The sequence below is a fragment of the Somniosus microcephalus genome, chromosome 9 (assembly GCF_052327205.1).
Source record: "Somniosus microcephalus isolate GS21.2 chromosome 9, FLI_Smic_1.0, whole genome shotgun sequence".
Classification (NCBI taxonomy): domain Eukaryota; kingdom Metazoa; phylum Chordata; class Chondrichthyes; order Squaliformes; family Somniosidae; genus Somniosus; species Somniosus microcephalus.
In genome coordinates this window covers 211,532,770-211,547,543 of record NC_140995.1, presented here as the reverse complement: position 1 = coordinate 211,547,543, position 14,774 = coordinate 211,532,770, and the positions used below count along the sequence as shown (strand labels likewise).

The following is a 14,774-nucleotide window of genomic DNA, read 5'->3' as shown; positions in this document are numbered from 1 at the left end:
GAAAGCAAAGAGTTGGAATAAAATGGTGGTTTTCCGAGTGGCTAGTGGGGTACCGCAAGGATCGGTCCTAGGACCCCAGCTGTTCACAATATATATTAATGATCTGGACGAGGGAATTGGATGTAATATCTCCAAATTTGCAGATGACACAAAGCTGGGTGGAAGGGTATGCTGTGAGGAGGATGTCGTGAAACTCCAGTACGATTTGGACAGGTTGGGTGATTGGGCAGAAACATGGCAAATGCACTATAATGTGGATAAATGTGAGGTTATCCACTTTGGTGGCAAAAACAGGAAGGCAGATTATTATTTGAATGGCAATAGATTGGGAGAAGGGGAAGTGCAAAGAGACCTGGGTGTTCTTGTGCACCAGTTGCTGAAGGTAAGCATGCAGGTGCAGCAGGCGGTTAAGAAGGCAAATGGTATGTTGGCCTTCGTAGCAAGAGGGTTCGAGTACAGGAACAAGGATGTCTTGCTGCAGTTGTACAGGGCCTTGGTGAGACCGCACCTTGAGTATTGTGTGCAGTTTTGGTCGCCTTATCTGAGGAAGGACGTTCTTGCCATGGAAGGAGTGCAGCGAAGATTCACCAGGCTGATACCTGGGATGGCAGGAATGACGTATGAGGAGAGATTGTGTCAATTGGGTTTATACTCACTGGAGTTTAGAAGATTGAGAGGGGATCTCATCGAAACCTATAAAATTCTGTCAGGCCTGGACAGACTAGATGCAGGAAGGATGTTTCCGATGGCCGGGGAGTCCAGAACCAGGGGTCATAGTCTAAGGATAAGGGGTAAGCCAATTAGGACTGAAATGAGGAGGAATTTCTTCACCCAGAGAGTGGTGAACCTGTGGAATTCTCTGCCACAGAGGGCGGTGGAGGCCAGTTCATTAAATATATTCAAGAAGGAGTTGGATATATTTCTTAAGGCTAAAAGGATCAAGGGATATGAGGAGAAGGCAGGGACAGGGTACTGAATTTGGATGATCAGCCATGATCTCATTGAATGGCGGAGCAGGCTCGAAGGGCCGAATGGCCTACTCCTGCTCCTATCTTCTATGTTTCTATGTCTGCACCTCAGACTCCAGCTCAAAAACTCTGAGCTGAAGTTCCCCAAGATGCAGGCACTTACTGCAAACGTGATTGTCCGGGATCACAATGCTCTCCACAAACTCCCACATGTTGCAGTTGCAGCACACCACCTGCACTGTCATCCCTATATGACCTTGTTTTATTTAATTAAATTGGTCTCTCTCTTGGTGACAATTTTAAATGAATGACTGTTCAACACTGATTTCCTAACCAGAGGAAATAGTTTTTTTAACTATTCACTCTTATCAAAACATCTCATCATGTTAAATCTCCTAGCCTTCTCTGTTCCTGTAGAAATAATCTCTCCTCATAATGCCCACTCCCTTTTTAAAAAGGGCCCCCATATACAATCAATGACTCCTCCGTTGACATGTTAACCTTGACTAAAACCTAGCTCACTAATACTGATTGTTTCCCCCTCACTGAGGCAGCTCCCCCTCACTGAGGCAGCTCCCCCTCACTGAGGCAGCTCCCCCTCACTGAGGCAGCTCCCCCTCACTGAGGCAGCTCCACCTACTACACATTCCATAACATTCCCTGCCCAACCCACTGCGGCAATGGTTTGACTCTCATCGCCAGAGGAAGCTACTGGTTTCGGGCCAGTTGGGCCAGTTCTTGTACTTTGTCTAATTTGCATTGATCACAGAGAATTGTAAGCTATGATAATAATGTACACCAATCAGCATGATTTTCCTTGTTTACTTTCATTGCAGATCTCATCTGTAACCCAGTGTTGGCAACGTTTCCAGCACTGCTGGAACAAACTGATATTGTAGATGCTCTTCGGGTAAGTCTGCTGTTGCTCAACACTACCATTTTCCTAGCATGTTCAAAACCACAGTTAGTTTCAAGACCACTTACTTCCACCTCTATATCATTGCATGCACCTGCCCCCTACTCACCAATACCACCAGCAGAACCTTTATCCATGCTTTTGTTACTTTAGGATTCGACTACTCCAATGCCCTCCCCACCAGCCTTCCATGCTCCATCTTACACAAACTCCTCTCGTCCAAAACTCCATCACCTGCGTCCTTTCCCGCACTAAGTTATGCTCATGCATTACCCTTGTCCTCGCTGACTTCCACGGGCTCCATTTTCACCACCACGCTGAATTCAAAATTCTTGTTTTTGTTAACAAATCCCTCCGTGGCTCTGCCCTACCCTATTTCAGTAACTTCATTCCAGCCCATGATCCATGGACATCTGTATCTGGCCTCCAGCTCATCCATGCTTCCCTATCCACGACGCTCTTGATAAGAGGCAGATTACATAGGATATACAGCACAGAAACAGGTTATTAGGCCCAACCAGTCCATGCCGGCGTTTATGCGCCACTCGAGCCTCCTCTAAATCTATCAGCATAACCCTCTATTCCCTTCTCCCTCATATGCTTGTCTAGCCTTCCTTTAAATGCATCTATACTTTTTGCTTCAACCACTCCCTGCGGTAGCAAGTTCCACATTCTCACCACTCTCTGGGTAAAGAAGTTTCTTCTGAATTCCCTATTGGATTTCTTGGTGACTATTTTATATTGATGCCTCTAGTTATGCTCTTCGCCACAAGTTATTTGGAACTCCCAAGGCTTTGACATGCTACTTGTCTCCCTGCCTTTCCGTTTCTTCAAAACATATCTTTTTGATTGGTCATTTGGTCAATGAACCAAATTCTCCTTCTACTGTTCAGTCTGCTGATGCATTTCTATAGTGCCTTGGGATTTTTTTAATACGTTAACAGTGCTATAGAAATGCAAGATGTTAAGGCAATTTTGTGTTTATTTTTAAATGCAGACAAATACATCCTCCTTTAGTAGGTTATCTGGAGTATGGATGGACAGTGACATCAGCAACACAATTTGCATTTATATAGCACCTTTAATGTTGGAAAACATCCCAAGGCATTCCAAGAAGTATAATCAGACAAAAATTGACATTGAGCCAAAGAATGAGATATTGGGAGCAGTGACTAAAAGCAAAATCAAAGAGGTAGGTTTAAGGAGGATCTTAAAGGAGGAGAGATAGGTGGAGATGTTTAGGAAGGGAATTCCAGAGCTTTGGGCTGAGACGACTGAAAACATGGCAGCCAATGGTGGGGCGAAGGGAGCCAGGATACGTTGGAGAAACGAATAATTCTTGCACGTTTGTAGGACTGGAGGAAGTTATGGGGGTAGAATGAGGCCACGAGGGATATTAAACGAGGTTGAAAATTTTTAATTGGAGGCATTGCTGGACCGGGAGCCAAGGTAGGTCAGCAAGCACAGAGGTGATGGGTGAACAGGACTTGGTGCGAGTTTGGATATAGGCGGAAGAGTTTTGGATAAGCTCATTAATTGAGAGTGAAGTATAGGAGGCTGGCCAAGAGAGCATTGGAATAGTCGTGGATGACTGTTTCAGCAGCAGATGGGCTGAATCAGGGGTGGAGACAATTTTTTGGATTAGGCTTTTTACAAAAATGAAAGCTGCAGCAGCCTTGCAGCTTGTCATAGGAGCGCCCACACTGGTAAAATAGTTCTGGTGCCAGTTGATTGCTCAACCCTACCACATACAATTATAATAATTTAAATCAGTAAACACAACTAATCAATCAAGTTTTCTTTGACTTACAAGATAGGGGAGAGCGCAGAGATTAGTACAGGGCCAGCCCTGAAAGGTTGCCTCAAGAGATTGATTGGTTTAAACAAATTTTGATCTAGGGGTCAAATAAGAATTAGGGGGATAAATTTGGTTGTTTTGCACCTCCTGTTAGCGCCCTTCGCTAACGGTGCGCAAATCAACTAGCGCCTAGGCGCAGCGCCGCTAACACCTCCCGCAATATTCAGCGGGAGGTTAGTGGCAGTGCTGCGCCGCCGGCGATGACGCCATCGGCGTGCGCAGCGCCCCGCTCGCGCCCCGGCTGTAATATTGGGTGGTGCCCCTCAACTTACTGTTGGACGCTATGTCCGCCGGGGTCAGGGGGGGTCTACCTACTGCCGGGGTGGCGCTAGTTAAAGGGGAGGTGGCAGGCAGCCATTTTTGTTGCTGGCCGCCTGCCAGCACCTGCCCCATGGCATTGCAGCACGTAGCGCCGAGATATTGGCTTGCAGCGCCCCAAGAGGGACGCGGGGTGCTTCCAGTAGCGCCCCTCCTCCCTCTCGGGGCACTACCTGGGAAAATCGGCCGTGGGGGCGCTAACTTTTTCAGGGCACCAAAGTGGGCTCTCCCCAGTTTTTACTCCTTGCAATCTTAAGTCACATTTTCCTCATGGCTTTAGTTTGCTCAACTCAGCTCAGCTGTATGGAGTATGCATATGTGAAAATAAACTGCACCATATGGCCCAATTAAGATCAACTTGAAGACTGAGTCCAATTGCCAATCACTCTTCATTTCCTTTGATGTAAAACACAATAGTGAAGATAAGTGAGATTTGATCATTTAGAATTTGCAATCAAAATGTTCAGATTAATTCTAGTTGAGTGTTTACGATCAAAGTCCATGCACTCCTTCCAATACTATAATGACAATTGGTGTTGGTGCTGAAAATCCAACGTTTAAAGAAATTATATAATTTTTTAACCATCAACATGCTATGCGCTCTTACTGACCTATTCACAGGCTTGCGCCAGTGGTTCTGTAGATGCTTTAATGTTGTGAGAGTGCTGTCGATTCCAGGTGCACGGTACTCCTACAGTTGGTCCCACTTTAGTATAAATCAAGGGAAGCTCTAAAGCTTACATTCCAAGGGCTGCATGGTTTGTGTTGGGTCTCTGTTCAAATTAAATGTGAGGAGCTGGATTCCCATGCCGTTGCCATGTAACAGGGGGTGATTTTCTCAAAGGAGAGCTTTTGGAGGCGGGACTCCCACTTGTCAGGTTTCAATCCTGCCTCCATCATCTTCTGGCCAACCCACGCTATTTTCCCTTGATTGACCTTGTTAAGCCTGCCCAGCGGACTTAGCAGGCCAATTAAGGGAAAGCCGGTTGCAGAGAACGTCAACGTATGACGTTTCATCTGTCAAAAATTTTGGACAGATGAATTGTCATCGTTTGACAGCTCTGTGAAGCTGTCAAACACTGACATTCTCTGTAGTTTGATGAGGTCTTGAATTCAAGACTCATCAAACCTCTTTCTTTCACAGAATTGAGGTGGTTGTTGCATCTGAGAATGCAACGACCATCTCTCATCTGCAACACGGAGGTGCGAGACTCTCCGCATACCCATCGACTGAAGCCTGCAGGAAGAAACAAAGGTAAGTACACTTTTACTGACACTTTGCACTTACCTCAGATACTCACCTCTCCACTCTTGCACCCATCACTTACCTTCACAGCACACTTTTGCAACCCCCCCGACCCCCGCAGACCCAGTACTCACCTCACTGACCTGGCAGGTTTCGGAGCCTTCGGGAAGCCTGCACTGGAGGCCAAAAAGGGGATAATCCTATTTTCTGCCTGCTAACTACCTGTTAACAGGCAGTTAATAGGCTTTAATCCCTTCCCGCCTCCAAGGAGACGGGACCCGGCGCGGGATGGCTACCCGCCTCTTGGGAAGATGGCATGGAGGTGGGTTGGGCACCCGCCCCCAAATTCTGCCATTTTCCCAGCAGCCCACCTCCATACCCACCTCCCCATGGCTGGCAAAATCGTCCCCCATGATTCTGCAACCCTGCTGGTCCTTAATTTGAAGTAGCGATGGGAGGTAAAGTGAAATAGTGAAGAGTGCTGCACAGAGGTCACAAGTCTACATTTCAAGCTCTGCCCTCCGGAGCCCGACTCTAAATTTAAAATACCAGATGATTTGTGTCTTCCTGTCCCAAATGTGTTATAGCTCACCTATGTATGTGTTCACACTGACTGCCAAAACAGAGATAGTCTTTCTTTTAACTCAACAATGATGTCAATCACCCTGATATGTTTTTTAAAGTAATGATTGACTATAGATATTATTATTCGTAAAATAACTTTGTACTTAATTAGTGTAGTAGATCATGATTTGGCTATATTCCTCTTGGGAGTTCTGTTGTGTATTATTTAAAGATGCCCTTTCTTTATATTAATGTTTTTATTTCTGTAACTGGGGATAAGGATGTTTTCTTTTGCTGTTTTATAAAGCACTGTAAATGTTAGAAATGTTCTTTGCCATTACTGATAACTGTTTGTTTTCCATTTGTCAGAGTGCGTGGTCTGAAAAGGAAGTATCTCTAAGGCGGTCTGTGAAGGTAAAGTATTGTCTTTTTAGGTGTATGTTCTGAACCAGTCTGGCTTGCCCGTAAATTAACAGTAACATGAAATAATATTAATTTAGAAAGAAAAATCTTGCCTGTAACAGATTTGGTTCCTCCATTCTGAAAGGTTTCCAGTCTCTGCTGCACTGCTATAAAAAAGTACTAAAGAGGCCAGGCTGTTTTTTTGTTGAGGTGGAAGGGGGAGTCACTATCAACAACAACAGCAACTTGCATTTATATAGCACCCTTAATGTAGTAAAACATCCCAAGGCACTTCACAGGAGCGTTATCAAACAACATTTATCAGATGGAGTATCTTCATTAAACAGCTCTTGAGTGCCTCCTGTTGGTTGTTCAAGAACAACATTGGCAACCTACAGGAGGTATGGAGCTGGAAGGACTACTAAAATGGGAGTAAATAGAAAAAATAGAACCTCAAAAAAAAAAGGCTATTTTATATCTATCTGGCTCCTAATTCTAAAAGAGCTCTACTTTGGAAAGCACACATTCTTCTTTCTCTAACCTTTTTTCAGGTCTGCCTGTCCTACACACAATTCTCTGGCTAGGAAATCAAGCAGATGAGCTGTTCCCACACCTGTCTCAGCGACATTCAGTAGTCTGCTGCTAGGAATGAGGAATGTACACTTAAGTTTTGTTACTTTAAATGCTTCCCTTCCCTCTCTGTGTGGATGCACCTAGGTTCTATTTTGATAATAAAATCTAGCATAAAGAATATAAAAAAGGAAAGGCAGATGAAGTCCAAACAGAGATGCTGAAGGGTGGGGAAATTGGTGTACAGAAAATGGCCCACTCTCTGTGATACAGTAGTTAGAAATCCTACTCATGGACTTGGCCAGATCTATGTTCAGAACAAAGGCCACAGAATCTAGAGAACACAAAGCCATCAGTCTCGTGAACCACGTGTGAAAATGCTAAAATTCATCACATTAGTAAGAATAAAAAGGAAAGTGGTTTGGGAATTAAATAAGGAAGAGTTATACTTTAGCAGTGAGGAGGGTGTATGCAAAGGACTATTTGGTTGAGAATGATAACTAAGCAAATGAAGATCAAAATCTATACTTTGTACATTACAAGAAAGTGTTTGACTCTGAATCACAATATATAATATACATCCTGCAAAGAGCTGGAATTGATGGGAAAGATCTAAAACTTAGGAATTATCATTCCTGGGAACAACAAGCAACAGTAGGAGTTAGTAATGAGTTGACAAAATGGACAAAGGTCAAAAGACAAGATTTTGTATTACGCAATCTTTTAAACTTCTACTCTCAATTCATTCGGAAAACCAGTCTGGGCGAGTTAGAATTTGGGTTTCAAGATCAATGGAAAATTGGAGAAGGCAAATCAGGCAAGTTTGGGTTATAGTTTAAAATTAAGAGCTGAACAGACAAACTGGATGGTAATCACAAACAGTGTTCCCTCTAATTTCTTTTGTGTGCACGGCCCCTTTAACGGGCTGCATGGCCCATTCAAATTTCTGTGCATGCGCAGTTTTTCCATTTAAACGCCGCTGAGTGGCCTGCACGGGAACTCCAGACGACTGCACAGCTTAATGGGAACATTGATCACAAAAAAGGATCTCACAAATTAATGTCTTGGTGAGCAATGTGGAAATGGAACAAGCTGATAGAATAATTTACTTGGGTAAGAACATTAGATGCAGATGTAATCCAGAGTACGCAGATAGCGCTGCCATTTTTGACCTCAGTACTGCAGCCAACGCCCTCTCTTGAACATGCAGAGCTGAACATGCGTTCAGCAGCAGGAAGGACCCTCCACCAGCGCTATTTCAGGTTAGTTGCTGATTGAATTCTGCTGGCTCTTGGTGAGTTTGTAGAGGTGTTTCTTGGTTTGGTGTCTTATTTGAAGTTGCTGAAGTCTCAAGGGAGTGGTGTGGCAGCTTACTTCAAGGCTTCTGCTCAGACCAGTTGATCCCAGATATGGGTGCTGCAGTTTATATCCCCCTTGGCTTGCAGCATGATGGAGAGAATAAGCAGAGGCGACACAGAGGAGGACAAGCTCCTCGAAGAGGGAAGGAGGTTGGGGGGGGGGGGGTGAAGAGAAGGGCTTTCAGCAGGAGACCGTGTCTACCCAGGTCTTCAGGGAACACTTCTACCACAACTTCAGTGAGGAACAGTGCATGCGACTTCTCCACTAAAGAGGTGCTCACTGAAATCTGCCATCTGTTGCAGGCAGATCTGCAGCCTCAGAGCGGGGCGAGGACAGTATTGCTAGTAGCTGTGAAGGTGACCGTGGCCATGAATTTCTATGCGTCGGGCTCCTTCCAAGCTGGAGCAGGTGACATTTGCAACATCTCACAGTTGCTGTTCACTGTTGCATAAGGGAGGTAGGTCACTGTGGCTCTGTATGCAAAGACAGGTGAATGCATTTCACTCTCTTGCCAGAGAGAAGTAGGCAGAGCGAGCACTTGGCTTCACTGGGATATCAGGCTTCCCCATGGTACAGGGTGCCATTGACTGCACATACGTCGCTTTGCGGGCGCCACATGTGAACTCGGAGATGTACCGCAACCGGAAGGGATTCCACTTCCTCAATGTCCAGCTATTGTGCGATCATACTTAGTGCATCATGCAAGTCGATGCTCAATATCATGGCAGCAGCCATAATGACTTCATTCTGCGGCAGTCCGATGTACGATCCGCTTTTCAGCCATTACAACAAACCAGAGGGAGGCTATTGGGCGACAAAAGCACTTGGCAAATGCGCTGACCACTTGGCTCATGTCTCCAGTGCGCAACCCAACCACATGTAGGCAGCATGCCTATAATGAAAGCTATGCTGCCACATGGAATTGAGCAGACCATTGGGGTCCTTAAACAATGCTTCCGCTGCCTGGACTGCTCTGGAGGATCCTTGCAGTACTCGCCAGAGCGCATCTCAAGAATAGTTTGCTGCATGCTGCACAACATTACCAACATGAGGGCACAGCCCTTTCCACCAGGGATTCGGTGACGAGCTGAACAGGAGGAGAAAGAGGAGGGGGAAGAGGAGGAGGACGAGGAAGGTAGGAGGCAACCAACTGGGCTGCCCGTGATCAACTGATCCGACTGCAGTTCAGTGAACGCAACCCCAATTACCCATTCACCCACAGTCCCACTTAGGAAAAAGCGAGTCATTTTCGGGTTGGCAGGCTGTAACTAGTGGGGTACCGCAAGGATCAGTGCTTGGGCTTCAGCTATTCACTACATCAATGATTTGGAGGAGGGGTCCAAATGTAATATATCCAAGTTTGCTGATGATACAAAGCTGGGTGGGAATGTAAGTTGTGAGGAGGATGCAAGGAGGCTTCAAGGGAATATAGACAGGCCAAGTGAGTGGGCAAAAACATGGCAAATGGAATATAATGTGGACAAATTTGAAGTTATCCACTTTGGTAGGAAAAATAGAAAAACAGAGTAATTTTTAAATGGTGAGAGATTGGGAAATGTTGGTGTTCAGAAGGACCTGGGTGTCCTTGTACATGAATCACTGAAGGTTAACATGCAGGTACAGCAAGCAATTAGGAAAGCAAATGGTATGTTGGCCTTTATTACAAGAGGATTTGAGTATAAGAGTGAAGATGTCTTACTGCAATTATATAGGGCCCTGGTGAGACTGCACCTGGAGTATTGTGTACAGTTTTGATCTCCTTCCCTAAGGAAGGATATACTTGCCATAGAGGGAGTGCAACGAAGGTTCACCAGACTGGTTCCTGGGATGGGGGGGATTGTCCTATGAGGAGAGATTGAGTAGACTAGGCCTATATTCTCTAGAGTTTAGAAGAATGAGAGGTGATCTCATTGAAACATACAACATTCTTACAGGGTAGATGCAGGGAGGATGTTTCCCCTGGCTGGGGCATCTAGAACCAGGGGTCACAGTCTCAGAATAAGGGGTCGGCCATTTAGGACTGAGATGAGGAGAAATTTCTTCACTCAGAGGGTGGGGAATCTTTGGAATTCTCTACCCCAGAGGGCTGTGGATACTCAGTCGTTGAGTATATTCAAGACAGAGATTGATATATTTTTGAATATTAAGGGACTCAAGGGATACGGGGATAGTTCAGGAAAGTGGAGATGAGGTAGAAGATCAGCCATGATCTTATTGAATGGCAGAGCAGGCTCAAAGGGCCAACTCCTGCTCCTATTTCTCATGTTCTTACCTTCCCTCTGTTACGGACCATTACAGTGACCTGTTTGCCACAATGCTAAAATAAAAGCCACCACAATACAGACATTCCAAACCAACTTTGTACATCAATACATCCAATATTACATAACAAAGTCAACTAATCACTCTTGTGGAGTCCCTTTGTGCCTGTCTTCTGTGTGCCTTTGCCTGTCCGAGTGCTCCTATGCAGTGCTACCCCAGCGGCTGCAGCATGGCTGGTGGAAGGCTGCTGACTTTCAGTGGGGAAGACTGCAGACAGCCTTGGAGGACGACCACGAGCAGTTCTGGGCCTAGAAGGCTCGGCTTTAGACTGCACCACCTCGGCATGGGCAGCAGCAGTCTGGGCTGGCTGGCTGACAGGCAACAGCAAGGGCACTGGTGGAGTGGCAGTGGTGGGAGGATGAATACTGTCATCCTGAGAGAGGACAGCAGGTTTGTCCTCCATGGAACCACCGCCACTCCCCTGGGGCGGCACCTCAGTAATCCTAGTAATCTGTTGGAGGACAGATTGCTGGACCGCTGTGACACCTGCAAGACCCTTTCAACACTGGTAATCGTAACCATGATGGCAGCAGTCTGCTTGTGTGGCAGCAAGCTAATCTTACATGACTTCAGTCTGAGCTTCCACTGCAGCTCAAATGTTGGGTGGCTTCTGCTTGTGCTGCATAGGAAACTGAGACATCGCCCATCAGATGCTGCATCATGGTTGGGTCCACAAGTGCACTAATGGAGTTGCCCATCACTTCAATGCTGGAAATGATGGGCTCCAAGCTCTGCACAAAGCCCTGTGCAAGGTTGGTGCCGGACTTCTCCATGCTCCTTGACATTGCACTCAAGCTTTCTGGCAAGCCTGCCAATGTGGCAGGTATTTCATTGTGTATACCCATCAGCCTTCTTCTGTAGGCCACCCCATCGAAGTCCTCATCTGGGTCCTGTGCAGCAGAACTCATGTGCGACCTCGCCTTCTGGGGAGCTGGCACCTGCGCTACCTATGCCCCCAGCCCTGGCTGCAGGCCACTCGTGCCCGGTGTCTCACCATGTGCAAATCCCACGTCTAACCTACCTTCTAAAGTACGCAGAGTGTCAGTACCTGAGCTGGTGACTCCAAGTGTGAAAGCGAGTGATGGTGTGTCTTTTGCATCACTTCCTTCTTCCCCTTGCATTTCCTGCTACTCCACCACTGCCTGGCCAGGTGCAGTTCTAGGGTATCGGAAAGGAGAAAGGCACAAGGGTAGGGTTGTGGTGAGGGGAGGGTGGGGGAGAAAGCAAGAGATACACGCTTACACCATCCACAGCTTTTAAGTCAGATGAGATTGTGGGATGAGTAGGATGTGGGAAGGAGGATTAAGTATGAGGATGCAGTCATCTTGGATTGTTTCAGCCCTGCCGCTGGCCACAGGCTCAGCAGTGGACGCTCCAATAATCTCCAGCATCATCTCTTCCATGGGGGTGAAGTGATGCAGACTCGCCTGTCCCCCGGCTGGTTAGATCCTGCTGCCTCCGGCTATGAGCCACCTTGTCCTGCAAAAGAAGGGGAATTGTGTCAGTGAGTGTGGTGCAATGAGTTTGCTTGATGCCTGTCATGGTTGAATAGCTGACAGTGTGTGTAAGCTGTGAGGTGTGAGTGGTATGTGTGTGAGGGTGAGGTGAAGCTATGAATGAGAGATGAGTTGTGTTTGGTAGAGATTTTTGGTAGGTGAGTGATGGGGTATCGTGCATTGAGCAGTGAGGGGCTAGTGGTGCAGATGGTGGGATATGGCATTTGAAGATGACTTCACTGACCTTGACCACTCGTGTCATTAAACTTCTTCCTGCACTGCATCCAGGTCCTCGGAACTACACTGATTACATTGACAGCGATGGCTATCTGCTCCCATTCCTTTCTCAGCGCGTGTCTGGAGGGCTTCCTGACCCCCTGTGGATAGAGGACACCTCTCCTCCTGTCCACCTCCTGCAGCAGGGCCTCAAGTGCTGCATCAGTAAATCTGGGAGCCCTCTCTCTGCCATGTTGCGCCATTTTCACTCTTCCTGCAGGTCACATGCTCCTCTACAACGACTTCCAGCACCTGCTGCAGCCAGAATGCACCTCCCCTTTAAGAAGTGCAGGCTAGCTTTAATTGGTGCTAGCCTTGCACGAACTTGGGCCCCCTGCTGAGGCGCACAGCCACTCAACAGCACGTTTGCGCGCTTCCTGCATCGGAAGGAACGGCCACGGGGTAGTCGCAATCGCGATCCCTGCGCCTGTTTTCAGGCCTTATCCAATTGCTGGGCCTTAAAGTACAAATAGAAATAGAAAAGGATCATCGCTCTGACTCCAGAATTGTACTGCCACAAAATTGAAAACGGTGTCTATATATGTATATCCAATCCTGCCAATACCTGATTCTAATCAATAATTGTTTATTTTACATTAGTGCATTACATTTATTAGCAAGATACAGCAAGTTAAGGGCCTGTTGTTTAGAATAGGACCGTCTTGCAGGATACTATTAACTCAGGATTTAATTTAATTTTTTTATTTTGTTTTAAATTGTTTACATCTTTTGACAACTAAATCATAACAAAAGCATTACTATTATGTTTAAATGAATATTAAAGATGCCTTATTATTGAAATAGTTTACAATTTATTTCTGTGTTTTTTTTTTTACAGAGAGATCAAGAGTTTATGAAGCATTTATTTGTCCAAGTGTACCATGACAGTGTATATCCTCTTCTTCATTCCACAACTCTACCAGCAAACAAATGGGCAGATGAAGAAGTTGAAATTAGCCGCTGGAAGGATATTGCAAACTTTTTACAGCAAAGCCAAGAGAAAAATGGCTCCCTTTACAGTCTGCTTTCTCCGGAGCACACTTATCATGTGTTTGATATTTCAGAGATAAGCTACGATTTCCTGGGAATGACCAGAAAGACTGTTGCTGTAGACTGACCCATAAATCCTTCATTAAAGTGGAATAGCCTCATGGAAAAAGTGTTCATCAAAACTTTTTAAAATTTGTTTGGGAGGGAAGAGAACCAAAGGTAGCCATGTCAGTTTTATCCTCATAAGATCACGTACAAGTGGCATGATGGTGGTATTTCAGCATGGTTTATGTTATCATAGACTCAGACATTACAGCACAGATGGAGACTATTTGAGCTTTTCAACTGGAACTACAGGCAAATCTTATTTCCTTGCCCTTTCCCTGTATCCTTCCTTTTCAAATACTTATCCAATCCCTTTTAAATGTAGTTTCTGCCACAATAGCTGCTTTTAGTAAAGCATTCCATGTTCTAATAACCCTATGTATGGAAAACATTATTTTACCTTATCCAGTGATAATGTGAGTTTGTGCTCATTTGTTACCAATTCCCAAACCAATGAAAACAATCTTTCACTATTTACCCTCAAAATCTTTCATTATCTCAAAGACCTCTTTTAGATTCCCCTTGGAACCAGCCCTGTACCATTGGGAAAAACTCCAATATTTGAGCGGCTCTTCATAATTATAACATCTTGTACAAATTCAGTGTAACCTTCACTGTACCCATTTCACGTTCTAATATCCTTCCTAGAATAGGATGCCCAGAATTTTAAAAAGCATTGTTTTTAGACGTGGGCGATGCCACATTTATTTCACAATTTTCCATGGTGGGATTTGAACTCACGACCTCAGGGTTGCTAGTCTGCTTTCATTGCCAGTAAACTACTGGACATGTGCACAAATTTGTGCCTGCACATAGTTATCCAATCAGTGTGTTGTACAAATCAAACATAACACTCCTTGGTTTTGTTTACAGTGCCCCTATGCATAGAACCAAGTTGATATGCTTGTAAAGAAAAATGTCAAAAAGCTGCGCCGAGTACATTTTGTGTTGTCCAGGGCCACTGGCTTATAGTGCCTGAATAAGTTAAATCCTATTGCATGGGAATCCAGGATTTTTACTAAGGCTTTGGGGATCTTATTCTGCGTTTGTTCATTTTTCCATGAAAACCATAAATTTGGGGTCTTGGTGATCCTTTGAAATGTATCAGTCAAATTAAATTAAAATATATTGTGCACTGTTTGTTACAATCTTACTGGGATTGTGTGTGTACTGGTAATTTTTTTAATTCAATTTAGTACTTTCAGTGAAAAGGAGATTATTTGTACAGATATTAGATTTGTTGTGTGTCCGTGAATTTCATGATGTCGGTAACATCATGTGGCTAGTTAATTATTTCCATTTTCTTTATATAGGCCAATAAAAAGATCTTTCCCTCTAAAAATGACATTCCTTTTAGTTAAATGGAACAAACGCAGATCACTAA

At 45.1% G+C, this 14,774-nt stretch overlaps 1 protein-coding gene across 1 annotated transcript in view; it reads left to right on the top strand.

Annotated features, from left to right (window-relative positions):
- Positions 1 to 14,549, top strand: part of nphp1 (nephronophthisis 1) — a 127,377-nt gene extending 112,828 nt beyond the window's left edge. Inside the window, exons 18-20 of the mRNA XM_085997859.1 lie at positions 1,805 to 1,878; positions 6,240 to 6,284; positions 13,134 to 14,549. Of these exons, the coding sequence (XP_085853985.1) occupies positions 1,805 to 1,878; positions 6,240 to 6,284; positions 13,134 to 13,412 (398 nt within the window). The 3' untranslated portion in view covers positions 13,413 to 14,549. The remainder of the gene's footprint in view (positions 1 to 1,804; positions 1,879 to 6,239; positions 6,285 to 13,133) is intronic.
- Positions 14,550 to 14,774: the final 225 nt, after the last annotated feature.